Raw genomic sequence first — 24,959 nt, 5'->3', positions numbered from 1 at the left:
ATTGGGGCCGGGCGCGGTGGCTCAAGCCTGTAATCCCAGCACTTTGGGAGGCCGAGACGGGCGGATCACGAGGTCAGGAGATCGAGACCATCCTGGCTAACATGGTGAAACCCCGTCTCTACTAAAAAATACAAAAAACTAGCCGGGCGAGGTGGCGGGTGCCTGTAGTCCCAGCTACTCGGGAGGCTGAGGCAGGAGAATGGCTTGAATCCGGGAGGCGGAGCTTGCAGTGAGCTGAGATCCGGCCACTGCACTCCAGCCTGGGCGACAGAGCGAGACTCCGTCTCAAAAAAAAAAAAAAAAAAAAAAAAGTAATTGGTAGTTCTCTTATAAGCCACTCTAAACTGTTCCAAAGAAAAAGACACAGGAAACACTGCTAGCCCTGAGACCCATGAATAAGTAATCTTCTCAATTATTTATTTATTTTGAGACAGGGTCACAGTCTCCTGGAGGGCATTGGTGCTATCCAGCTCAGGCTCACTGCAGCCTCAACCTCCTGAGCTCAAGCGACCAAGCCCACTCCACTCTCTGGAGTAGCTGGGACTACAGGTGCACAACACCTCCCCCAGCTAATGTTTGTATTTTTTGTAGAGGCTTCACCCTCTTGCCCAGGCTGTTCTCAGACTACTGAGCACAAAGCAATCCGCATGCCTCCAACGCTAAAAGTGCTGGGATTACTGCTGTGAGCCACGCTGCCCCACCAGAATAAGTAACATTAAGAACTGGTCATCTGTGAAGTTGTAATTAATATAAGTAATTCGCGGTCTTTTCACGAGACACGTAACGATTGAAAAACCTTCCACTCTTGACCTTGAATAAAATTCCTGAGAGTAAAACACAATGACTTGATATCCTGAAAAAAGAAAGACAGCTGTTAAAAATAAACTAAAATTAAAATTAAGAAGACGTTATAATAACGTAAAAGACGTGATATAAAATTAAATGTAAACAAACAATATATTTAAAAAGGAATAATTAGAAAAATACGAGGAATAAGATTTAAAAATACACTGGAAAAAATAAATTAAAAATCGGCAAAACACTAAGGATTCTATAATCATAAAACAGATTTCTCCAAGTCAAAACAGATACAAGTGAAATATTTAATAAAATAAATATAAATGTTTAAAAGACAAGGAAACTGACAGTAATAAGCGACACGAAGCAAGAAAGAAACATCAGGAAAAAAGAAAATTCAAAAACTGACAACCAGCAACGAAGGCACATCTTAATGTGTTTTTATTTTCTAGGTGGAGACGCTTGGTAACTGAGAATCTTTTCAGGGAGGAGAATCCAAAGAGGTTTCTGCTGATATTAAGGCTGCTTAGCTCCACAGATTCGTAGGCAGCACGCCCAGAGTACAGAGAACGCGGCAAAACCGACGCGAAGAATCCGCTCCAGGCAGTCCTGAGAAACCCGGGGGTGGCGCCACCGACGGAGGGCAGGAGGATGGCGGCGTTCCGAAAGGCACCCGCTGTCAGAGACGTCGGTGTCCTGCTGTCTGTTCCAGGAATGGGGAGGACTGCCCCAGGAAAGCTGCTGGAGCGTGAGTCTGTCGGGTTCCTCTCCCTGCCCCACCTCTTCCACGGGTGCCTCTTGCTGCTTCTGTGTCCCCGGCCAACTGAACCCAGGGGACTCCGCTGTACTTGGTTCCAAGGTGCTCTGGACTCCAGGAAAGAGTTCGTTTTGCCAGAAGACTCCGGGTAGCCGCCGCAAGGACTGGAAAGCAGTCCCAAATCACAGCTGTCCAATGAGTACTCTCCTAGTACGGGATACAAAGGGAGAGGCCACGGCCCACGATCTTCTGAACTCACAATAGGCGGAGACCCGGGCTCTGGCGCCACCTCCGCAGAATCCCAAGGCCGCTTCACACAGCCAAGAAAATGTTGCTCCATCGCTTAAGCCTCAGACCAGGAGGAAACAAACGTTGGCGCTGATCAAGGAGGGAGAGTCTTCTGCACTACCCTCAGCCTGGGTATTTATGCTCTCCAGAGCCCGTGGGCGGAGGCCAGTCAGATATCAAGAAACTCATTAGTAGCAAATGCACGAAGATTCGTGGACAAATGAAAAACGGTAAAATTTTAGAGAGTACATAGAACCAAAACGAACCGTAATTCCGACAGAAGAACATAGCGAGAAAAGAAACCGAAATGAAACAACGCTAAGCAAACCTTGCAGAGAACTAGCACTACAGAAACGCAGGTATTAAAGAGCGCTGCAAGGGCCAAGAACCACCCGTTTTCCGGAAATGAGCGTTGCTGCCACCCGAAAACTGTCCGCTGGGGCTCTGCGCTAATAACCGTCTTGCTAACGAGAAACTGGCGCGTTGAATTTAGCAAGCGCCGGCACCTAGCGGACAGCGCTGGTATTGCCAAACACATATCCGTTTCGGCGCCGTTAAGTGGGGCTGCTGAAGAGAAACAGCGTGCTCTCAGAAAAGAGCGGTGCTTCCACGCCTAAACAACCTGTTTGTACGAATGAACCAACGCTGTTCAAATGTGTCGTGCCAGGAAAATGTGTTGTGGCATTTTAATGTGTTTTAATCCGCTCAGTGTGTTTGATAGGTTTAATATGTTTTAACCCGTTTTCATGGGTTGTGACAGAAAAAGCGCCGGCTGATGGTACCACGGAGTTACCTAGTGCGAACAGCGGCTGGGTGCAATCACCGTTCTGCACCGCAAAACGGGGTTCACGAAGTTTCTAGGAGATACCAGCGGTTCTAGGACCGAGAAAGTGACAGCACTGAGAACGTAAGGACCCCGCGAACGGGAAACGTCACGTTGCGAGCAGCAACTGAGAAAACGCCCAGTGGGCGCTACTAGCAACGGGCTGATGCAAAACCGCCAGCTCCGCAGGGGAAGCGGAGCCGCCAGACAGAACCCGGAGCCTAACACCAGCGAGGCTAAGACCGAGCTCGGCTCCCCCGCTCCTGAGAGAACGAAAGTCAAGGAGCACGAAGCTGAGACGCTCAAAATTAGTAGGAAAAGAAAAAAAAAACCATAATATCTAAATAAAAATAAAAATTTAAAATAATGAAAGTCTGAAATGCAAGTAAAAACGGAAAACACATCGGTAACACTGTCCTCAGAGCAAAATACACAAAAATAATGTTTAAATTAGCGAAAATTACAGGGAGCCAACCGTACAAAGAAGACATTAACAAATATGGCAAGACGATGCAATGCCTACCATTAGAATGTTTCTGTCAGATCTAAAACCCTGCAGGTTGCTCCTGTCATAATTTCCTACGACAAACAAAAATAGCCACGGTTAAACGTGTTTAGGTACGACTAAAAAATCGTACTAACTGGTATATGCCGATTTGGTCCACAGGAGAATAAGTCGCGATGGGCGGGACTTGCTATTGTCAAAGGGAGCTCGGTAAAACTGAGAAATCGCGTTGGCCGGCGTTCCTGACTTCCCTGGGAGTTTTGAAAACACACAAGCGTAGCTAAGTACGGGACTCGATATTGCGGAACCAAACTTGGTATAAGAGCTCCCAACACCACTAAACTGGCCATCACTAAACCTTTACAAAACAAAACAAAAAACGCATTCGCTGGTACCCAGATTTCCACAGGAGTTAAACATCTCCTGCGCAGCCAAAGCAAGGCTCACTAGTAGGAAACCGGAACTTGCTAGGACTAAGAAACTTGAGGCTGGGTTGACCCCGTGGCTGTTACCACTAGAATTCCGACGCTAACGGAAAACCCGGAGCTGCTGACAAATGAGTCACAGTAACTCCGTCTTCGTATGCCAAAACGGTGACTTCCTACGACCTAGATATCGCAGCCACGGCTAGTCCGGTGTTTGTCTTAACTCAGGACTTGCTTGGGCTGAGAAATCACATTTTGGCCATTCCCCTACTTGGACACGGGGTAGAAATCCCAGGCACCGCGAAATCGAAACTCGCTAGGACCCAGAAGCCAACGAACCGACGCGCGAAACCGCTGGGTCCTGCGACAGAGACGCGCAGAGGCGCCGCCACGGGACTGCGTTCTGGAGGCCGAGCCGGAACCCGTGCGGCGGCGCTGGGAAGAGACTGTGCCCGTGCAGCTCCCCTGTCACCGGCTCCGAGGAGCGTCGGGCTCCCCCCCGCCCAGCCCTGCAGCACCCCGTCCGTCCGGCAACGCCAGACTCAGCGCAACTGGGCCACCTGCCACTTTGAATCTCTCAGATCCGTGGCCTGAGGGCTGCCGCCACCGAGAAATGGAGGCACAGAGCCGCGAACAAGAGACCACCGCTCGGCGAAATGGCGGGTGCCAGGAGCCTGGGAGGGAATGCAGCCAGCGACGTGGTCAAGGACAACATTCGTTTGGGCGCAACCAACGGTGCCGTCACCAAGAACCGACGACTCTGAGGAAAAGAAGAGAAGTTCGGCCACCGAGAAACTCCGTGCAGCAAGGGCTGTGACAGCAAAACCGCCGGCTCCGCGCCGGTGGCGAAGAGTCAACGGAAACGCCGGGTGCTGCCACCGCGACGCCGGCACCAGAGGGCCTCGGATGGAGAAAGCTCCGCACGGAGACAAGGAAACTGTCCACGGCACAGCTAGCAGTTGACACAAACAGAAAAGTGTCTCGTCTGCTAAGAACTCTACAATCATAAAACAGATTTCTCCAAGTTAAAACAGATACAAGTGAAATGTTTAATAAAATAAATATAAATGTTTAAAAGACAAGGAAACTGAAAGTAATAAGCGACACGAAGCAAGAAAGAAACATCAGGAAAAAAGAGAATTCAAAAACTGACAACCAGCAACGAAGGCACATCTTAATGTGTTTTTATTTTCTAGGTGGAGACGCTTGGTAACTGAGAATCTTTTCAGGGAGGAGAATCCAAAGAGGCTTCTGCTGATATCTACGGCTGCTTAGCTCCACAGATTCGTAGGCAGCACGCCCAGAGTACAGAGAACGCGGCAAAACCGACGCGAAGAATCCGCTCCAGGCAGTCTGAGAAACCCGGGGGTGGCGCCACCGACGGAGGGCAGGAGGATGGCGGCGTTCCGAAAGGCACCCGCTGTCAGAGACGTCGGTGTCCTGCTGTCTGTTCCAGGAATGGGGAGGACTGCCCCAGGAAAGCTGCTGGAGCGTGAGTCTGTCGGGTTCCTCTCCCCTGCCCCACCTCTTCCACGGGTGCCTCTTGCTGCTTCTGTGTCCCCGGCCAACTGAACCCAGGGGACTCCGCTGTACTTGGTTCCAAGGTGCTCTGGACTCCAGGAAAGAGTTCGTTTTGCCAGAAGACTCCGGGTAGCCGCCAGCAAGGACTGGAAAGCAGTCCCAAGTCACAGCTGTCCAATGAGTACTCTCCTAGTACGGGATACAAAGGGAGAGGCCACGGCCCACGATCTTCTGAACTCACAATAGGCGGAGACCCGGGCTCTGGCGCCACCTCCGCGGAATCCCAAGGCCGCTTCACACAGCCAAGAAAATGTTGCTCCATCGCTTAAGCCTCAGACCAGGAGGAAACAAACGTTGGCGCTGATCAAGGAGGGAGAGTCTTCTGCACTACCCTCAGCCTGGCTATTTATGCTCTCCAGAGCCCGTGGGCGGAGGCCAGTCAGATATCAAGAAACTCATTAGTAGCAAATGCACGAAGATTCGTGGACAAATGAAAAACGGTAAAATTTTAGAGAGTACATAGAACCAAAACGAACCGTAATTCCGACAGAAGAACATAGCGAGAAAAGAAACCGAAATGAAACAACGCTAAGCAAACCTTGCAGAGAACTAGCACTACAGAACGCAGGTATTAAAGAGCGCTGCAAGGGCCAAGAACCACCCGTTTTCCGGAAATGAGCGTTGCTGCCACCCGAAAACTGTCCGCTGGGGCTCTGCGCTAATAACCGTCTTGCTAACGAGAAACTGGCGCGTTGAATTTAGCAAGCGCCGGCACCTAGCGGACAGCGCTGGTATTGCCAAAACACATATCCGTTTCGGCGCCGTTAAGTGGGGCTGCTGAAGAGAAACAGCGTGCTCTCAGAAAAGAGCGGTGCTTCCACGCCTAAACAACCTGTTTGTACGAATGAACCAACGCTGTTCAAATGTGTCGTGCCAGGAAAATGTGTTGTGGCATTTTAATGTGTTTTAATCCGCTCAGTGTGTTTGATAGGTTTAATATGTTTTAACCCGTTTTCATGGGTTGTGACAGAAAAAGCGCCGGCTGATGGTACCACGGAGTTACCAGTGCGAACAGCGGCTGGGTGCAATCACCGTTCTGCACCGCAAAACGGGGTTCACGAAGTTTCTAGGAGATACCAGCGGTTCTAGGACCGAGAAAGTGACAGCACTGAGAAAGTAAGGACCCCGCGAACGGGAAACGTCACGTTGCGAGCAGCAACTGAGAAAACGCCCAGTGGGCGCTACTAGCAAACGTGCTGATGCAAACCGCCAGCTCCGCAGGGGAAGCGGAGCCGCCAGACAGAACCCGGAGCCTAACACCAGCGAGGCTAAGACCGAGCTCGGCTCCCCCGCTTCCTGAGAGAACGAAAGTCAAGGAGCACGAAGCTGAGACGCTCAAAATTAGTAGGAAAAGAAAAAAAAACCATAATATCTAAATAAAATAAAAATTTAAAATAATGAAAGTCTGAAATGCAAGTAAAAACGGAAACACATCGGTAACACTGTCCTCAGAGCAAAATACACAAAAATAATGTTTAAATTAGCGAAAATTACAGGGAGCCAACCGTACAAAGAAGACATTAACAAATATGGCAAGACGATGCAATGCCTACCATTAGAATGTTTCTGTCAGATCTAAAACCCTGCAGGTTGCTCCTGTCATAATTTCCTACGACAAACAAAAATAGCCACGGTTAAACGTGTTTAGGTACGACTAAAAAATCGTACTAACTGGTATATGCCGATTTGGTCCACAGGAGGAATAAGTCGCGATGGGCGGGACTTGCTATTGTCAAAGGGAGCTCGGTAAAACTGAGAAATCGCGTTGGCCGGCGTTCCTGACTTCCCTGGGAGTTTTGAAAACACACAAGCGTAGCTAAGACGGGACTCGATATTGCGGAACCAAACTTGGTATAAAGAGCTCCCAACACCACTAAACTGGCCATCACTAAACCTTTACAAAACAAAACAAAAAACGCATTCGCTGGTACCCAGATTTCCACAGGAGTTAAACATCTCCTGCGCAGCCAAAGCAAGGCTCACTAGTAGGAAACCGGAACTTGCTAGGACTAAGAAACTTGAGGCTGGGTTGACCCCGTGGCTGTTACCACTAGAATTCCGACGCTAACGGAAACCCGGAGCTGCTGACAAATGAGTCACAGTAACTCCGTCTTCGTATGCCAAAACGGTGACTTCCTACGACCTAGATATCGCAGCCACGGCTAGTCCGGTGTTTGTCTTAACTCAGGACTTGCTTGGGCTGAGAAATCACATTTTGGCCATTCCCCTACTTGGACACGGGGTAGAAATCCCAGGCACCGCGAAATCGAAACTCGCTAGGACCCAGAAGCCAACGAACCGACGCGCGAAACCGCTGGGTCCTGCGACAGAGACGCGCAGAGGCGCCGCCACCGGGACTGCATTCTGGAGGCCGAGCCGGAACCCGTGCGGCGGCGCTGGGAAGAGACTGTGCCCGTGCAGCTCCCCTGTCACCGGCTCCGAGGAGCGTCGGGCTCCCCCCGCCCAGCCCTGCAGCACCCGTCCGTCCGGCAACGCCAGACTCAGCGCAACTGGGCCACCTGCCACTTTGAATCTCTCAGATCCGTGGCCTGAGTGCTGCCGCCACCGAGAAATGGAGGCACAGAGCCGCGAACAAGAGACCACCGCTCGGCGAAATGGCGGTGCCAGGAGCCTGGGAGGGAATGCAGCCAGCGACGTGGTCAAGGACAACATTCGTTTGGGCGCAACCAACGGTGCCGTCACCAAGAAACCGACGACTCTGAGGAAAAAAGAGAAGTTCGGCCACCGAGAAACTCCGTGCAGCAAGGGCTGTGACAGCAAAACCGCCGGCTCCGCGCCGGTGGCGAAAGAGTCAACGGAAACGCCGGGTGCTGCCACCGCGACGCCGGCACCAGAGGGCCTCGGATGGAGAAAGCTCCGCACGGAGACAAGGAAACTGTGCACGGCACAGCTAGCAGTTGACACAAACAGAAAAGTGTCTCGTCTGCTAAGAACTCTACAATCATAAAACAGATTTCTCCAAGTTAAAACAGATACAAGTGAAATATTTAATAAAATAAATATAAATGTTTAAAAGACAAGGAAACTGAAAGTAATAAGCGACACGACGCAAGAAAGAAACATCAGGAATAAAGAGAATTCAAAAACTGACGACCAGCAACGAAGGCACATCTTAATGTGTTTTTATTTTCTAGGTGGAGACGCTTGGAAACTGAGAATCTTTTCAGGGAGGAGAATCCAAAGAGGCTTCTGCTGATATCTACGGCTGCTTAGCTCCACAGATTCGTAGGCAGCACGCCCAGAGTACAGAGAACGCGGCAAAACCAACGCGAAGAATCCGCTCCAGGCAGTCTGAGAAACCCGGGGGGTGGCGCCACCGACGGAGGGCAGGAGGATGGCGGCGTTCCGAAAGGCACCCGCTGTCAGAGACGTCGGTGTCCTGCTGTCTGTTCCAGGAATGGGGAGGACTGCCCCAGGAAAGCTGCTGGAGCGTGAGTCTGTCGGGTTCCTCTCCCTGCCCCACCTCTTCCACGGGTGCCTCTTGCTGCTTCAGTGTCCCCGGCCAACTGAACCCAGGGGACTCCGCTGTACTTGGTTCCAAGGTGCTCTGGACTCCAGGAAAGAGTTCGTTTTGCCAGAAGACTCCGGGTAGCCGCCAGCAAGGACTGGAAAGCAGTCCCAAATCACAGCTGTCCAATGAGTACTCTCCTAGTACGGGATACAAAGGGAGAGGCCACGGCCCACGATCTTCTGAACTCACAATAGGCGGAGACCCGGGCTCTGGCGCCACCTCCGCGGAATCCCAAGGCCGCTTCACACAGCCAAGAAAATGTTGCTCCATCGCTTAAGCCTCAGACCAGGAGGAAACAAACGTTGGCGCTGATCAAGGAGGGAGAGTCTTCTGCACTACCCTCAGCCTGGGTATTTATGCTCTCCAGAGCCCGTGGGCGGAGGCCAGTCAGATATCAAGAAACTCATTAGTAGCAAATGCACGAAGATTCGTGGACAAATGAAAAACGGTAAAATTTTAGAGAGTACATAGAACCAAAACGAACCGTAATTCCGACAGAAGAACATAGCGAGAAAAGAAACCGAAATGAAACAACGCTAAGCAAACCTTGCAGAGAACTAGCACTACAGAACGCAGGTATTAAAGAGCGCTGCAAGGGCCAAGAACCACCCGTTTTCCGGAAATGAGCGTTGCTGCCACCCGAAAACTGTCCGCTGGGGCTCTGCGCTAATAACCGTCTTGCTAACGAGAAACTGGCGCGTTGAATTTAGCAAGCGCCGGCACCTAGCGGACAGCGCTGGTATTGCCAAACACATATCCGTTTCGGCGCCGTTAAGTGGGGCTGCTGAAGAGAAACAGCGTGCTCTCAGAAAAGAGCGGTGCTTCCACGCCTAAACAACCTGTTTGTAGGGATGAACCAACGCTGTTCAAATGTGTCGTGCCAGGAAAATGTGTTGTGGCATTTTAATGTGTTTTAATCCGCTCAGTGTGTTTGATAGGTTTAATATGTTTTAACCCGTTTTAATGGGTTGTGACAGAAAAAGCGCCGGCTGATGGTACCACGGAGTTACTAGTGCGAACAGCGGCTGGGTGCAATCACCGTTCTGCACCGCAAAACGGGGTTCACGAAGTTTCTAGGAGATACCAGCGGTTCTAGGACCGAGAAAGTGACAGCACTGAGAACGTAAGGACCCCGCGAACGGGAAACGTCACGTTGCGAGCAGCAACTGAGAAAACGCCCAGTGGGCGCTGCTTGCAAACGTGCTAATGCAAAACCGCCAGCTCCGCAGGGGAAGCGGAGCCGCCAGACAGAACCCGGAGCCTAACACCAGCGAGGCTAAGACCGAGCTCGGCTCCCCCGCTCCTGAGAGAACGAAAGTCAAGGAGCACGAAGCTGAGACGCTCAAAATTAGTAGGAAAAGAAAAAAAAAACCATAATATCTAAATAAAAATAAAAATTTAAAATAATGAAAGTCTGAAATGCAAGTAAAAACGGAAAACACATCGGTAACGCTGTCCTCAGAGCAAAATACACAAAAATAATGTTTAAATTAGCGAAAATTACAGGGAGCCAACCGTACAAAGAAGACATTAACAAATATGGCAAGGACGATGCAATGCCTACCATTAGAATGTTTCTGTCAGATCTAAAACCCTGCAGGTTGCTCCTGTCATAATTTCCTACGACAAACAAAAATAGCCACGGTTAAACGTGTTTAGGTACGACTAAAAAATCGTACTAACTGGTATATGCCGATTTGGTCCACAGGAGGAATAAGTCGCGATGGGCGGGACTTGCTATTGTCAAAGGGAGCTCGGTAAAACTGAGAAATCGCGTTCGCCGCGTTCCTGACTTCCCTGGGAGTTTTGAAAACACACAAGCGTAGCTAAGAAGGGACTCGATATTGCGGAACCAAACTTGGTACAAGAGCTCCCAACACCACTAAACTGGCCATCACTAAACCTTTACAAAACAAAACAAAACAAAACAAAAAACGAATTCGCTGGTACCCAGATTTCCACAGGAGTTAAACATCTCCTGCGCAGCCAAAGCAAGGCTCACTAGTAGGAAACCGGAACTTGCTAGGACTAAGAAACTTGAGGCTGGGTTGACCCCGTGACTGTTACCACTAGAATTCCGACGCTAACGGAAACCCGGAGCTGCTGACAAATGAGTCACAGTAACTCCGTCTTCGTATGCCAAAACGGTGACTTCCTACGACCTAGATATCGCAGCCACGGCTAGTCCGGTGTTTGTCTTAACTCAGGACTTGCTTGGGCTGAGAAATCACATTTTGGCCATTCCCCTACTTGGACACGGGGTAGAAATCCCAGGCACCGCGAAATCGAAACTCGCTAGGACCCAGAAGCCAACGAACGACGCGCGAAACCGCTGGGTCCTGCGACAGAGACGCGCAGAGGCGCCGCCACCGGGCTGCATTCTGGAGGCCGAGCCGGAACCCGTGCGGCGGCGCTGGGAAGAGACTGTGCCCGTGCAGCTCCCCTGTCAACGGCTCCGAGGAGCGTCGGGCTCCCCCCGCCCAGCCCTGCAGCACCCGTCCGTCCGGCAACGCCAGACTCAGCGCAACTGGGCCACCTGCCACTTTGAATCTCTCAGATCCGTGGCCTGAGTGCTGCCGCCACCGAGAAATGGAGGCACAGAGCCGCGAACAAGAGACCACCGCTCGGCGAAATGGCGGTGCCAGGAGCCTGGGAGGGAATGCAGCCAGCGACGTGGTCAAGGACAACATTCGTTTGGGCGCAACCAACGGTGCCGTCACCAAGAAACCGACGACTCTGAGGAAAAAAGAGAAGTTCGGCCACCGAGAAACTCCGTGCAGCAAGGGCTGTGACAGCAAAACCGCCGGCTCCGCGCCGGTGGCGAAAGAGTCAACGGAAACGCCGGGTGCTGCCACCGCGACGCCGGCACCAGAGGGCCTCGGATGGAGAAAGCTCCGCACGGAGACAAGGAAACTGTGCACGGCACAGCTAGCAGTTGACACAAACAGAAAAGTGTCTCGTCTGCTAAGAACTCTACAATCATAATACAGATTTCTCCAAGTTAAAACAGATACAAGTGAAATATTTAGTAAAATAAATATAAATGTTTAAAAGACAAGGAAACTGAAAGTAATAAGCGACACGACGCAAGAAAGAAACATCAGGAAAAAAGAGAATTCAAAAACTGACGACCAGCAACGAAGGCACATCTTAATGTGTTTTTATTTTCTAGGTGGAGACGCTTGGTAACTGAGAATCTTTTCAGGGAGGAGAATCCAAAGAGGCTTCTGCTGATATCTACGGCTGCTTAGCTCCACAGATTTGTAGGCAGCACGCCCAGAGTACAGAGAACGCGGCAAAACCGACGCGAAGAATCCGCTCCAGGCAGTCTGAGAAACCCGGGGGGTGGCGCCACCGACGGAGGGCAGGAGGATGGCGGCGTTCCGAAAGGCACCCGCTGTCAGAGACGTCGGTGTCCTGCTGTCTGTTCCAGGAATGGGGAGGACTGCCCCAGGAAAGCTGCTGGAGCGTGAGTCTGTCGGGTTCCTCTCCCTGCCCCACCTCTTCCACGGGTGCCTCTTGCTGCTTCTGTGTCCCCGGCCAACTGAACCCAGGGGACTCCGCTGTACTTGGTTCCAAGGTGCTCTGGACTCCAGGAAAGAGTTCGTTTTGCCAGTAGACTCCGGGTAGCCGCCAGCAAGGACTGGAAAGCAGTCCCAAATCACAGCTGTCCAATGAGTACTCTCCTAGTACGGGATACAAAGGGAGAGGCCACGGCCCACGATCTTCTGAACTCACAATAGGCGGCGACCCGGGCTCTGGCGCCACCTCCGCGGAATCCCAAGGCCGCTTCACACAGCCAAGAAAATGTTGCTCCATCGCTTAAGCCTCAGACCAGGAGGAAACAAACGTTGGCGCTGATCAAGGAGGGAGAGTCTTCTGCACTACCCTCAGCCTGGGTATTTATGCTCTCCAGAGCCCGTGGGCGGAGGCCAGTCAGATATCAAGAAACTCATTAGTAGCAAATGCACGAAGATTCGTGGACAAATGAAAAACGGTAAAATTTTAGAGAGTACATAGAACCAAAACGAACCGTAATTCCGACAGAAGAACATAGCGAGAAAAGAAACCGAAATGAAACAACGCTAAGCAAACCTTGCAGAGAACTAGCACTACAGAACGCAGGTATTAAAGAGCGCTGCAAGGGCCAAGAACCACCCGTTTTCCGGAAATGAGCGTTGCTGCCACCCGAAAACTGTCCGCTGGGGCTCTGCGCTAATAACCGTCTTGCTAACGAGAAACTGGCGCGTTGAATTTAGCAAGCGCCGGCACCTAGCGGACAGCGCTGGTATTGCCAAACACATATCCGTTTCGGCGCCGTTAAGGGGGGCTGCTGAAGAGAAACAGCGTGCTCTCAGAAAAGAGCGGTGCTTCCACGCCTAAACAACCTGTTTGTAGGAATGAACCAAAGCTGTTCAAATGTGTCGTGCCAGGAAAATGTGTTGTGGCATTTTAATGTGTTTTAATCCGCTCAGTGTGTTTGATAGGTTTAATATGTTTTAACCCGTTTTAATGGGTTGTGACAGAAAAAGCGCCGGCTGATGGTACCACGGAGTTACTAGTGCGAACAGCGGCTGGGTGCAATCACCGTTCTGCACCGCAAAACGGGGTTCACGAAGTTTCTAGGAGATACCAGCGGTTCTAGGACCGAGAAAGTGACAGCACTGAGAACGTAAGGACCCCGCGAACGGGAAACGTCACGTTGCGAGCAGCAACTGAGAAAACGCCCAGTGGGCGCTACTAGCAAACGTGCTGATGCAAAACCGCCAGCTCCGCAGCGGAAGCGGAGCCGCCAGACAGAACCCGGAGCCTAACACCAGCGAGGCTAAGACCGAGCTCGGCTCCCCCGCTCCTGAGAGAACGAAAGTCAAGGAGCACGAAGCTGAGACGCTCAAAATTAGTAGGAAAAGAAAAAAAAAAACCATAATATCTAAATAAAAATAAAAATTTAAAATAATGAAAGTCTGAAATGCAAGTAAAAACGGAAAACACATCGGTAACGCTGTCCTCAGAGCAAAATACACAAAAATAATGTTTAAATTAGCGAAAATTACAGGGAGCCAACCGTACAAAGAAGACATTAACAAATATGGCAAGACGATGCAATGCCTACCATTAGAATGTTTCTGTCAGATCTAAAACCCTGCAGGTTGCTCCTGTCATAATTTCCTACGACAAACAAAAATAGCCACGGTTAAACGTGTTTAGGTACGACTAAAAAATCGTACTAACTGGTATATGCCGATTTGGTCCACAGGAGGAAAAAGTCGCGATGGGCGGGACTTGCTATTGTCAAAGGGAGCTCGGTAAAACTGAGAAATCGCGTTCGCCGGCGTTCCTGACTTCCCTGGGAGTTTTGAAAACACATAAGCGTAGCTAAGACGGGACTCGATATTGCGGAACCAAACTTGGTACAAGAGCTCCCAACACCACTAAACTGGCCATCACTAAACCTTTACAAAACAAAAAACAAACAAAAACGCATTCGCTGGTACCCAGATTTCCACAGGAGTTAAACATCTCCTGCGCAGCCAAAGCAAGGCTCACTAGTAGGAAACCGGAACTTGCTAGGACTAAGAAACTTGAGGCTGGGTTGACCCCGTGGCTGTTACCACTAGAATTCCGACGCTAACGGAAACCCGGAGCTGCTGACAAATGAGTCACAGTAACTCCGTCTTCGTATGCCAAAACGGTGACTTCCTACGACCTAGATATCGCAGCCACGGCTAGTCCGGTGTTTGTCTTAACTCAGGACTTGCTTGGGCTGAGAAATCACATTTTGGCCATTCCCCTACTTGGACACGGGGTAGAAATCCCAGGCACCGCGAAATCGAAACTCGCTAGGACCCAGAAGCCAACGAACGACGCGCGAAATCGCTGGGTCCTGCGACAGAGACGCGCAGAGGCGCCGCCACGGGACTGCATTCTGGAGGCCGAGCCGGAACCCGTGCGGCGGCGCTGGGAAGAGACTGTGCCCGTGCAGCTCCCCTGTCAACGGCTCCGAGGAGCGTCGGGCTCCCCCCGCCCAGCCCTGCAGCACCCGTCCGTCCGGCAACGCCAGACTCAGCGCAACTGGGCCACCTGCCACTTTGAATCTCTCAGATCCGTGGCCTGAGGGCTGCCGCCACCGAGAAATGGAGGCACAGAGCCGCGAACAAGAGACCACCGCTCGGCGAAATGGCGGTGCCAGGAGCCTGGGAGGGAATGCAGCCAGCGACGTGGTCAAGGACAACATTCCTTTGGGCGCAACCAACGGTGCTGTCACCAAGAAACCGACGACTCTGAGGAAAAGAAGAGAAGTTCGGCCACCGAGAAACTCCGTGCAGCAAGGGCTGTGACAGCAAAACCGCCGGCTCCGCGCCGGTGGCGAAAGAGTCAACGGAAACGCCGGGTGCTGCCACCGCGACGCCGGCACCAGAGGGCCTCGGATGGAGAAAGCTCCGCACGGAGACAAGGAAACTGTGCACGGCACAGCTAGCAGTTGACACAAACAGAAAAGTGTCTCGTCTGCTAAGAACTCTACAATCATAAAACAGATTTCTCCAAGTTAAAACAGATACAAGTGAAATATTTAATAAAATAAATATAAATGTTTAAAAGACAAGGAAACTGAAAGTAATAAGCGACACGAAGCAAGAAAGAAACATCAGGAAAAAAAGAGAATTCAAAAACTGACGACCAGCAACGAAGGCACATCTTAATGTGTTTTTATTTTCTAGGTGGAGACGCTTGGAAACTGAGAATCTTTTCAGGGAGGAGAATCCAAAGAGGCTTCTGCTGATATCTACGGCTGCTTAGCTCCACAGATTCGTAGGCAGCACGCCCAGAGTACAGAGAACGCGGCAAAACCAACGCGAAGAATCCGCTCCAGGCAGTCTGAGAAACCCGGGGGGTGGCGCCACCGACGGAGGGCAGGAGGATGGCGGCGTTCCGAAAGGCACCCGCTGTCAGAGACGTCGGTGTCCTGCTGTCTGTTCCAGGAATGGGGAGGACTGCCCCAGGAAAGCTGCTGGAGCGTGAGTCTGTCGGGTTCCTCTCCCTGCCCCACCTCTTCCACGGGTGCCTCTTGCTGCTTCTGTGTCCCCGGCCAACTGAACCCAGGGGACTCCGCTGTACTTGGTTCCAAGGTGCTCTGGACTCCAGGAAAGAGTTCGTTTTGCCAGAAGACTCCGGGTAGCCGCCAGCAAGGACTGGAAAGCAGTCCCAAATCACAGCTGTCCAATGAGTACTCTCCTAGTACGGGATACAAAGGGAGAGGCCACGGCCCACGATCTTCTGAACTCACAATAGGCGGCGACCCGGGTCTGGCGCCACCTCCGCGGAATCCCAAGGCCGCTTCACACAGCCAAGAAAATGTTGCTCCATCGCTTAAGCCTCAGACCAGGAGGAAACAAACGTTGGCGCTGATCAAGGAGGGAGAGTCTTCTGCACTACCCTCAGCCTGGGTATTTATGCTCTCCAGAGCCCGTGGGCGGAGGCCAGTCAGATATCAAGAAACTCATTAGTAGCAAATGCACGAAGATTCGTGGACAAATGAAAAACGGTAAAATTTTAGAGAGTACATAGAACCAAAACGAACCGTAATTCCGACAGAAGAACATAGCGAGAAAAGAAACCGAAATGAAACAACGCTAAGCAAACCTTGCAGAGAACTAGCACTACAGAACGCAGGTATTAAAGAGCGCTGCAAGGGCCAAGAACCACCCGTTTTCCGGAAATGAGCGTTGCTGCCACCCGAAAACTGTCCGCTGGGGCTCTGCGCTAATAACCGTCTTGCTAACGAGAAACTGGCGCGTTGAATTTAGCAAGCGCCGGCACCTAGCGGACAGCGCTGGTATTGCCAAACACATATCCGTTTCGGCGCCGTTAAGTGGGGCTGCTGAAGAGAAACAGCGTGCTCTCAGAAAAGAGCGGTGCTTCCACGCCTAAACAACCTGTTTGTAGGAATGAACCAACGCTGTTCAAATGTGTCGTGCCAGGAAAATGTGTTGTGGCATTTTAATGTGTTTTAATCCGCTCAGTGTGTTTGATAGGTTTAATATGTTTTAACCCGTTTTAATGGGTTGTGACAGAAAAAGCGCCGGCTGATGGTACCACGGAGTTACCTAGTGCGAACAGCGGCTGGGTGCAATCACCGTTCTGCACCGCAAAACGGGGTTCACGAAGTTTCTAGGAGATACCAGCGGTTCTAGGACCGAGAAAGTGACAGCACTGAGAACGTAAGGACCCCGCGAACGGGAAACGTCACGTTGCGAGCAGCAACTGAGAAAACGCCCAGTGGGCGCTACTAGCAAACGTGCTAATGCAAAACCGCCAGCTCCGCAGGGGAAGCGGAGCCGCCAGACAGAACCCGGAGCCTAACACCAGCGAGGCTAAGACCGAGCTCGGCTCCCCCGCTCCTGAGAGAACGAAAGTCAAGGAGCACGAAGCTGAGACGCTCAAAATTAGTAGGAAAAGAAAAAAAAAACCATAATATCTAAATAAAAATAAAAATTTAAAATAATGAAAGTCTGAAATGCAAGTAAAACGGAAAACACATCGGTAACGCTGTCCTCAGAGCAAAATACACAAAAATAATGTTTAAATTAGCGAAAATTACAGGGAGCCAACCGTACAAAGAAGACATTAACAAATATGGCAAGACGATGCAATGCCTACCATTAGAATGTTTCTGTCAGATCTAAAACCCTGCAGGTTGCTCCTGTCATAATTTCCTACGACAAACAAAAATAGCCACGGTTAAACGTGTTTAGGTACGACTAAAAAATCGTACTAACTGGTATATGCCGATTTGGTCCACAGGAGGAAAAAGTCGCGATGGGCGGGACTTGCTATTGTCAAAGGGAGCTCGGTAAAACTGAGAAATCGCGTTCGGCCGGCGTTCCTGACTTCCCTGGGAGTTTTGAAAACACACAAGCGTAGCTAAGAAGGGACTCGATATTGCGGAACCAAACTTGGTACAAGAGCTCCCAACACCACTAAACTGGCCATCACTAAACATTTACAAAACAAAACAAAAAACGCATTCGCTGGTACCCAGATTTCCACAGGAGTTAAACATCTCCTGCGCAGCCAAAGCAAGGCTCACTAGTAGGAAACCGGAACTTGCTAGGACTAAGAAACTTGAGGCTGGGTTGACCCCGTGGCTGTTACCACTAGAATTCCGACGCTAACGGAAACCCGGAGCTGCTGACAAATGAGTCACAGTAACTCCGTCTTCGTATGCCAAAACGGTGACTTCCTACGACCTAGATATCGCAGCCACGGCTAGTCCGGTGTTTGTCTTAACTCAGGACTTGCTTGGGCTGAGAAATCACATTTTGGCCATTCCCCTACTTGGACACGGGGTAGAAATCCCAGGCACCGCGAAATCGAAACTCGCTAGGACCCAGAAGCCAACGAACGACGCGCGAAACCGCTGGGTCCTGCGACAGAAACGCGCAGAGGCGCCGCCACGGGACTGCGTTCTGGAGGCCGAGCCGGAACCCGTGCGGCGGCGCTGGGAAGAGACTGTGCCCGTGCAGCTCCCCTGTCACCGGCTCCGAGGAGCGTCGGGCTCCCCCCGCCCAGCCCTGCAGCACCTGTCCGTCCGGCAACGCCAGACTCAGCGCAACTGGGCCACCTGCCAATTTGAATCTCTCAGATCCGTGGCCTGAGGGCTGCCGCCACCGAGAAATGGAGGCACAGAGCCGCGAACAAGAGACCACCGCTCGGCGAAATGGCGGTGCCAGGAGCCTGGGAGGGAATGCAGCCAGCGACGTGGTCAAGGACAACATTCCTTTGGGCGCAACCAACGGTGCCGTCACCAAGAAACCGACGACTCTGAGGAAAAGAAGAGAAGTTCGGCCACCGAGAAACTCCGTGCAGCAAGGGCTGTGACAGCAAAACCGCCGGCTCCGCGCCGGTGGCGAAAGAGTCAACGGAAACGCCGGGTGCTGCCACCGCGACGCCGGCACCAGAGGGCCTCGGATGGAGAAAGCTCCGCACGGAGACAAGGAAACTGTGCACGGCACAGCTAGCAGTTGACACAAACAGAAAAGTGTCTCGTCTGCTAAGAACTCTACAATCATAAAACAGATTTCTCCAAGTTAAAACAGATACAAGTGAAATATTTAATAAAATAAATATAAATGTTTAAAAGACAAGGAAACTGAAAGTAATAAGCGACACGACGCAAGAAAGAAACATCAGGAAAAAAGAGAATTCAAAAACTGACGACCAGCAACGAAGGCACATCTTAATGTGTTTTTATTTTCTAGGTGGAGACGCTTGGTAACTGAGAATCTTTTCAGGGAGGAGAATCCAAAGAGGCTTCTGCTGATATCTACGGCTGCTTAGCTCCACAGATTCGTAGGCAGCACGCCCAGAGTACAGAGAACGCGGCAAAACCGACGCGAAGAATCCGCTCCAGGCAGTCTGAGAAACCCGGGGGGTGGCGCCACCGACGGAGGGCAGGAGGATGGCGGCGTTCCGAAAGGCACCCGCTGTCAGAGACGTCGGTGTCCTGCTGTCTGTTCCAGGAATGGGGAGGACTGCCCCAGGAAAGCTGCTGGAGCGTGAGTCTGTCGGGTTCCTCTCCCTGCCCCACCTCTTCCACGGGTGCCTCTTGCTGCTTCTGTGTCCCCGGCCAACTGAACCCAGGGGACTCCGCTGTACTTGGTTCCAAGGTGCTCTGGACTCCAGGAAAGAGTTCGTTTTGCCAGAAGACTCCGGGTAGCCGCCAGCAAGGACTGGAAAGCAGTCCCAAGTCACAGCTGTCCAATGAGTACTCTCCTAGTACGGGATACAAAGGGAGAGGCCACGGCCCACGATCTTCTGAACTCACAATAGGCGGAGACCCGGGCTCTGGCGCCACCTCCGCGGAATCCCAAGGCCGCTTCACACAGCCAAGAAAATGTTGCTCCATCGCTTAAGCCTCAGACCAGGAGGAAACAAACGTTGGCGCTGATCAAGGAGGGAGAGTCTTCTGCACTACCCTCAGCCTGGCTATTTATGCTCTCCAGAGCCCGTGGGCGGAGGCCAGTCAGATATCAAGAAACTCATTAGTAGCAAATGCACGAAGATTCGTGGACAAATGAAAAACGGTAAAATTTTAGAGAGTACATAGAACCAAAACGAACCGTAATTCCGACAGAAGAACATAGCGAGAAAAGAAACCGAAATGAAACAACGCTAAGCAAACCTTGCAGAGAACTAGCACTACAGAACGCAGGTATTAAAGAGCGCTGCAAGGGCCAAGAACCACCCGTTTTCCGGAAATGAGCGTTGCTGCCACCCGAAAACTGTCCGCTGGGGCTCTGCGCTAATAACCGTCTTGCTAACGAGAAACTGGCGCGTTGAATTTAGCAAGCGCCGGCACCTAGCGGACAGCGCTGGTATTGCCAAACACATATCCGTTTCGGCGCCGTTAAGTGGGGCTGCTGAAGAGAAACAGCGTGCTCTCAGAAAAGAGCGGTGCTTCCACGCCTAAACAACCTGTTTGTACGGAATGAACCAACGCTGTTCAAATGTGTCGTGCCAGGAAAATGTGTTGTGGCATTTTAATGTGTTTTAATCCGCTCAGTGTGTTTGATAGGTTTAATATGTTTTAACCCGTTTTAATGGGTTGTGACAGAAAAAGCGCCGGCTGATGGTACCACGGAGTTACTAGTGCGAACAGCGGCTGGGTGCAATCACCGTTCTGCACCGCAAAACGGGGTTCACGAAGTTTCTAGGAGATACCAGCGGTTCTAGGACCGAGAAAGTGACAGCACTGAGAACGTAAGGACCCCGCGAACGGGAAACGTCACGTTGCGAGCAGCAACTGAGAAAACGCCCAGTGGGCGCTGCTTGCAAACGTGCTAATGCAAAACCGCCAGCTCCGCAGGGGAAGCGGAGCCGCCAGACAGAACCCGGAGCCTAACACCAGCGAGGCTAAGACCGAGCTCGGCTCCCCCGCTCCTGAGAGAACGAAAGTCAAGGAGCACGAAGCTGAGACGCTCAAAATTAGTAGGAAAAGAAAAAAAAAACCATAATATCTAAATAAAAATAAAAATTTAAAATAATGAAAGTCTGAAATGCAAGTAAAAACGGAAAACACATCGGTAACGCTGTCCTCAGAGCAAAATACACAAAAATAATGTTTAAATTAGCGAAAATTACAGGGAGCCAACCGTACAAAGAAGACATTAACAAATATGGCAAGACGATGCAATGCCTACCATTAGAATGTTTCTGTCAGATCTAAAACCCTGCAGGTTGCTCCTGTCATAATTTCCTACGACAAACAAAAATAGCCACGGTTAAACGTGTTTAGGTACGACTAAAAAATCGTACTAACTGGTATATGCCGATTTGGTCCACAGGAGGAAAAAGTCGCGATGGGCGGGACTTGCTATTGTCAAAGGGAGCTCGGTAAAACTGAGAAATCGCGTTCGCCGCCGTTCCTGACTTCCCTGGGAGTTTTGAAAACACACAAGCGTAGCTAAGAAGGGACTCGATATTGCGGAACCAAACTTGGTACAAGAGCTCCCAACACCACTAAACTGGCCATCACTAAACCTTTACAAAACAAAACAAAACAAAAAACGAATTCGCTGGTACCCAGATTTCCACAGGAGTTAAACATCTCCTGCGCAGCCAAAGCAAGGCTCACTAGTAGGAAACCGGAACTTGCTAGGACTAAGAAACTTGAGGCTGGGTTGACCCCGTGGCTGTTACCACTAGAATTCCGACGCTAACGGAAACCCGGAGCTGCTGACAAATGAGTCACAGTAACTCCGTCTTCGTATGCCAAAACGGTGACTTCCTACGACCTAGATATCGCAGCCACGGCTAGTCCGGTGTTTGTCTTAACTCAGGACTTGCTTGGGCTGAGAAATCACATTTTGGCCATTCCCCTACTTGGACACGGGGTAGAAATCCCAGGCACCGCGAAATCGAAACTCGCTAGGACCCAGAAGCCAACGAACCGACGCGCGAAACCGCTGGGTCCTGCGACAGAGACGCGCAGAGGCGCCGCCACGGGACTGCGTTCTGGAGGCCGAGCCGGAACCCGTGCGGCGGCGCTGGGAAGAGACTGTGCCCGTGCAGCTCCCCTGTCAACGGCTCCGAGGAGCGTCGGGCTCCCCCCGCCCAGCCCTGCAGCACCCGTCCGTCCGGCAACGCCAGACTCAGCGCAACTGGGCCACCTGCCACTTTGAATCTCTCAGATCCGTGGCCTGAGTGCTGCCGCCACCGAGAAATGGAGGCACAGAGCCGCGAACAAGAGACCACCGCTCGGCGAAATGGCGGTGCCAGGAGCCTGGGAGGGAATGCAGCCAGCGACGTGGTCAAGGACAACATTCGTTTGGGCGCAACCAACGGTGCCGTCACCAAGAAACCGACGACTCTGAGGAAAAAAAGAGAAGTTCGGCCACCGAGAAACTCCGTGCAGCAAGGGCTGTGACAGCAAAACCGCCGGCTCCGCGCCGGTGGCGAAAGAGTCAACGGAAACGCCGGGTGCTGCCACCGCGACGCCGGCACCAGAGGGCCTCGGATGGAGAAAGCTCCGCACGGAGACAAGGAAACTGTCCACGGCACAGCTAGCAGTTGACACAAACAGAAAAGTGTCTCGTCTGCTAAGAACTCTACAATCATAATACAGATTTCTCCAAGTTAAAACAGATACAAGTGAAATATTTAGTAAAATAAATATAAATGTTTAAAAGACAAGGAAACTGAAAGTAATAAGCGACACGACGCAAGAAAGAAACATCAGGAATAAAGAGAATTCAAAAACTGACGACCAGCAACGAAGGCACATCTTAATGTGTTTTTATTTTCTAGGTGGAGACGCTTGGTAACTGAGAATCTTTTCAGGGAGGAGAATCCAAAGAGGCTTCTGCTGATATCTACGGCTGCTTAGCTCCACAGATTCGTAGGCAGCACGCCCAGAGTACAGAGAACGCGGCAAAACCGACGCGAAGAATCCGCTCCAGGCAGTCTGAGAAACCCGGGGGGTGGCGCCACCGACGGAGGGCAGGAGGATGGCGGCGTTCCGAAAGGCACCCGCTGTCAGAGACGTCGGTGTCCTGCTGTCTGTTCCAGGAATGGGGAGGACTGCCCCAGGAAAGCTGCTGGAGCGTGAGTCTGTCGGGTTCCTCTCCCTGCCCCACCTCTTCCACGGGTGCCTCTTGCTGCTTCTGTGTCCCCGGCCAACTGAACCCAGGGGACTCCGCTGTACTTGGTTCCAAGGTGCTCTGGACTCCAGGAAAGAGTTCGTTTTGCCAGAAGACTCCGGGTAGCCGCCAGCAAGGACTGGAAAGCAGTCCCAAGTCACAGCTGTCCAATGAGTACTCTCCTAGTACGGGATACAAAGGGAGAGGCCACGGCCCACGATCTTCTGAACTCACAATAGGCGGAGACCCGGGCTCTGGCGCCACCTCCGCGGAATCCCAAGGCCGCTTCACACAGCCAAGAAAATGTTGCTCCATCGCTTAAGCCTCAGACCAGGAGGAAACAAACGTTGGCGCTGATCAAGGAGGGAGAGTCTTCTGCACTACCCTCAGCCTGGGTATTTATGCTCTCCAGAGCCCGTGGGCGGAGGCCAGTCAGATATCAAGAAACTCATTAGTAGCAAATGCACGAAGATTCGTGGACAAATGAAAAACGGTAAAATTTTAGAGAGTACATAGAACCAAAACGAACCGTAATTCCGACAGAAGAACATAGCGAGAAAAGAAACCGAAATGAAACAACGCTAAGCAAACCTTGCAGAGAACTAGCACTACAGAACGCAGGTATTAAAGAGCGCTGCAAGGGCCAAGAACCACCCGTTTTCCGGAAATGAGCGTTGCTGCCACCCGAAAACTGTCCGCTGGGGCTCTGCGCTAATAACCGTCTTGCTAACGAGAAACTGGCGCGTTGAATTTAGCAAGCGCCGGCACCTAGCGGACAGCGCTGGTATTGCCAAACACATATCCGTTTCGGCGCCGTTAAGTGGGGCTGCTGAAGAGAAACAGCGTGCTCTCAGAAAAGAGCGGTGCTTCCACGCCTAAACAACCTGTTTGTAGGAATGAACCAACGCTGTTCAAATGTGTCGTGCCAGGAAAATGTGTTGTGGCATTTTAATGTGTTTTAATCCGCTCAGTGTGTTTGATAGGTTTAATATGTTTTAACCCGTTTTAATGGGTTGTGACAGAAAAAGCGCCGGCTGATGGTACCACGGAGTTACCTAGTGCGAACAGCGGCTGGGTGCAATCACCGTTCTGCACCGCAAAACGGGGTTCACGAAGTTTCTAGGAGATACCAGCGGTTCTAGGACCGAGAAAGTGACAGCACTGAGAACGTAAGGACCCCGCGAACGGGAAACGTCACGTTGCGAGCAGCAACTGAGAAAACGCCCAGTGGGCGCTGCTTGCAAACGTGCTAATGCAAAACCGCCAGCTCCGCAGGGGAAGCGGAGCCGCCAGACAGAACCCGGAGCCTAACACCAGCGAGGCTAAGACCGAGCTCGGCTCCCCCGCTCCTGAGAGAACGAAAGTCAAGGAGCACGAAGCTGAGACGCTCAAAATTAGTAGGAAAAGAAAAAAAAACCATAATATCTAAATAAAAATAAAAATTTAAAATAATGAAAGTCTGAAATGCAAGTAAAAACGGAAAACACATCGGTAACGCTGTCCTCAGAGCAAAATACACAAAAATAATGTTTAAATTAGCGAAAATTACAGGGAGCCAACCGTACAAAGAAGACATTAACAAATATGGCAAGACGATGCAATGCCTACCATTAGAATGTTTCTGTCAGATCTAAAACCCTGCAGGTTGCTCCTGTCATAATTTCCTACGACAAACAAAAATAGCCACGGTTAAACGTGTTTAGGTACGACTAAAAAATCGTACTAACTGGTATATGCCGATTTGGTCCACAGGAGGAAAAAGTCGCGATGGGCGGGACTTGCTATTGTCAAAGGGAGCTCGGTAAAACTGAGAAATCGCGTTCGCCGCCGTTCCTGACTTCCCTGGGAGTTTTGAAAACACACAAGCGTAGCTAAGAAGGGACTCGATATTGCGGAACCAAACTTGGTACAAGAGCTCCCAACACCACTAAACTGGCCATCACTAAACCTTTACAAAACAAAACAAAAAACGCATTCGCTGGTACCCAGATTTCCACAGGAGTTAAACATCTCCTGCGCAGCCAAAGCAAGGCTCACTAGTAGGAAACCGGAACTTGCTAGGACTAAGAAACTTGAGGCTGGGTTGACCCCGTGACTGTTACCACTAGAATT

At 51.2% G+C, this 24,959-nt stretch overlaps 4 protein-coding genes and 3 pseudogenes across 4 annotated transcripts; all 7 read right to left on the bottom strand.

Annotated features, from left to right (window-relative positions):
* Window positions 1–1,314: 1,314 nt before the first annotated feature.
* On the bottom strand, window positions 1,315–2,181 carry LOC115896554 (annotated as a pseudogene).
* Window positions 2,182–4,798: 2,617 nt separating this feature from the next.
* On the bottom strand, window positions 4,799–5,534 carry LOC115896558 (annotated as a pseudogene).
* Window positions 5,535–8,338: 2,804 nt separating this feature from the next.
* On the bottom strand, window positions 8,339–10,125 carry LOC115896509 (annexin-2 receptor-like). Its single transcript, XM_030927646.1, has one exon. It carries the CDS (start codon window positions 8,977–8,979, stop codon window positions 8,398–8,400), a length of 582 nt encoding a protein of 193 aa, XP_030783506.1. The 5' UTR covers window positions 8,980–10,125; the 3' UTR covers window positions 8,339–8,397.
* Window positions 10,126–11,883: 1,758 nt separating this feature from the next.
* On the bottom strand, window positions 11,884–13,017 carry LOC115896530 (annexin-2 receptor-like). The gene has a single exon (XM_030927759.1). It carries the CDS (start codon window positions 12,526–12,528, stop codon window positions 11,947–11,949), a length of 582 nt encoding a protein of 193 aa, XP_030783619.1. The 5' UTR covers window positions 12,529–13,017; the 3' UTR covers window positions 11,884–11,946.
* A 2,417-nt stretch (window positions 13,018–15,434) lies between these two features.
* LOC115896529 lies at window positions 15,435–16,743 on the bottom strand (annotated as a pseudogene).
* Window positions 16,744–18,974: 2,231 nt separating this feature from the next.
* On the bottom strand, window positions 18,975–19,710 carry LOC115896520 (annexin-2 receptor-like). The gene has a single exon (XM_030927710.1). The coding sequence runs from the start codon at window positions 19,613–19,615 to the stop codon at window positions 19,034–19,036; it is 582 nt and encodes a 193-aa protein (XP_030783570.1). The 5' UTR covers window positions 19,616–19,710; the 3' UTR covers window positions 18,975–19,033.
* A 2,811-nt stretch (window positions 19,711–22,521) lies between these two features.
* LOC115896527 (annexin-2 receptor-like) lies at window positions 22,522–23,831 on the bottom strand. The gene has a single exon (XM_030927757.1). The coding sequence runs from the start codon at window positions 23,160–23,162 to the stop codon at window positions 22,581–22,583; it is 582 nt and encodes a 193-aa protein (XP_030783617.1). The 5' UTR covers window positions 23,163–23,831; the 3' UTR covers window positions 22,522–22,580.
* Window positions 23,832–24,959: the final 1,128 nt, after the last annotated feature.

This window comes from Rhinopithecus roxellana, chromosome 3, assembly GCF_007565055.1.
Source record: "Rhinopithecus roxellana isolate Shanxi Qingling chromosome 3, ASM756505v1, whole genome shotgun sequence".
In the NCBI taxonomy this organism is placed as follows: Eukaryota; Metazoa; Chordata; class Mammalia; order Primates; family Cercopithecidae; genus Rhinopithecus; species Rhinopithecus roxellana.
This window is presented reverse-complemented; position numbering and strand designations above follow the sequence as displayed.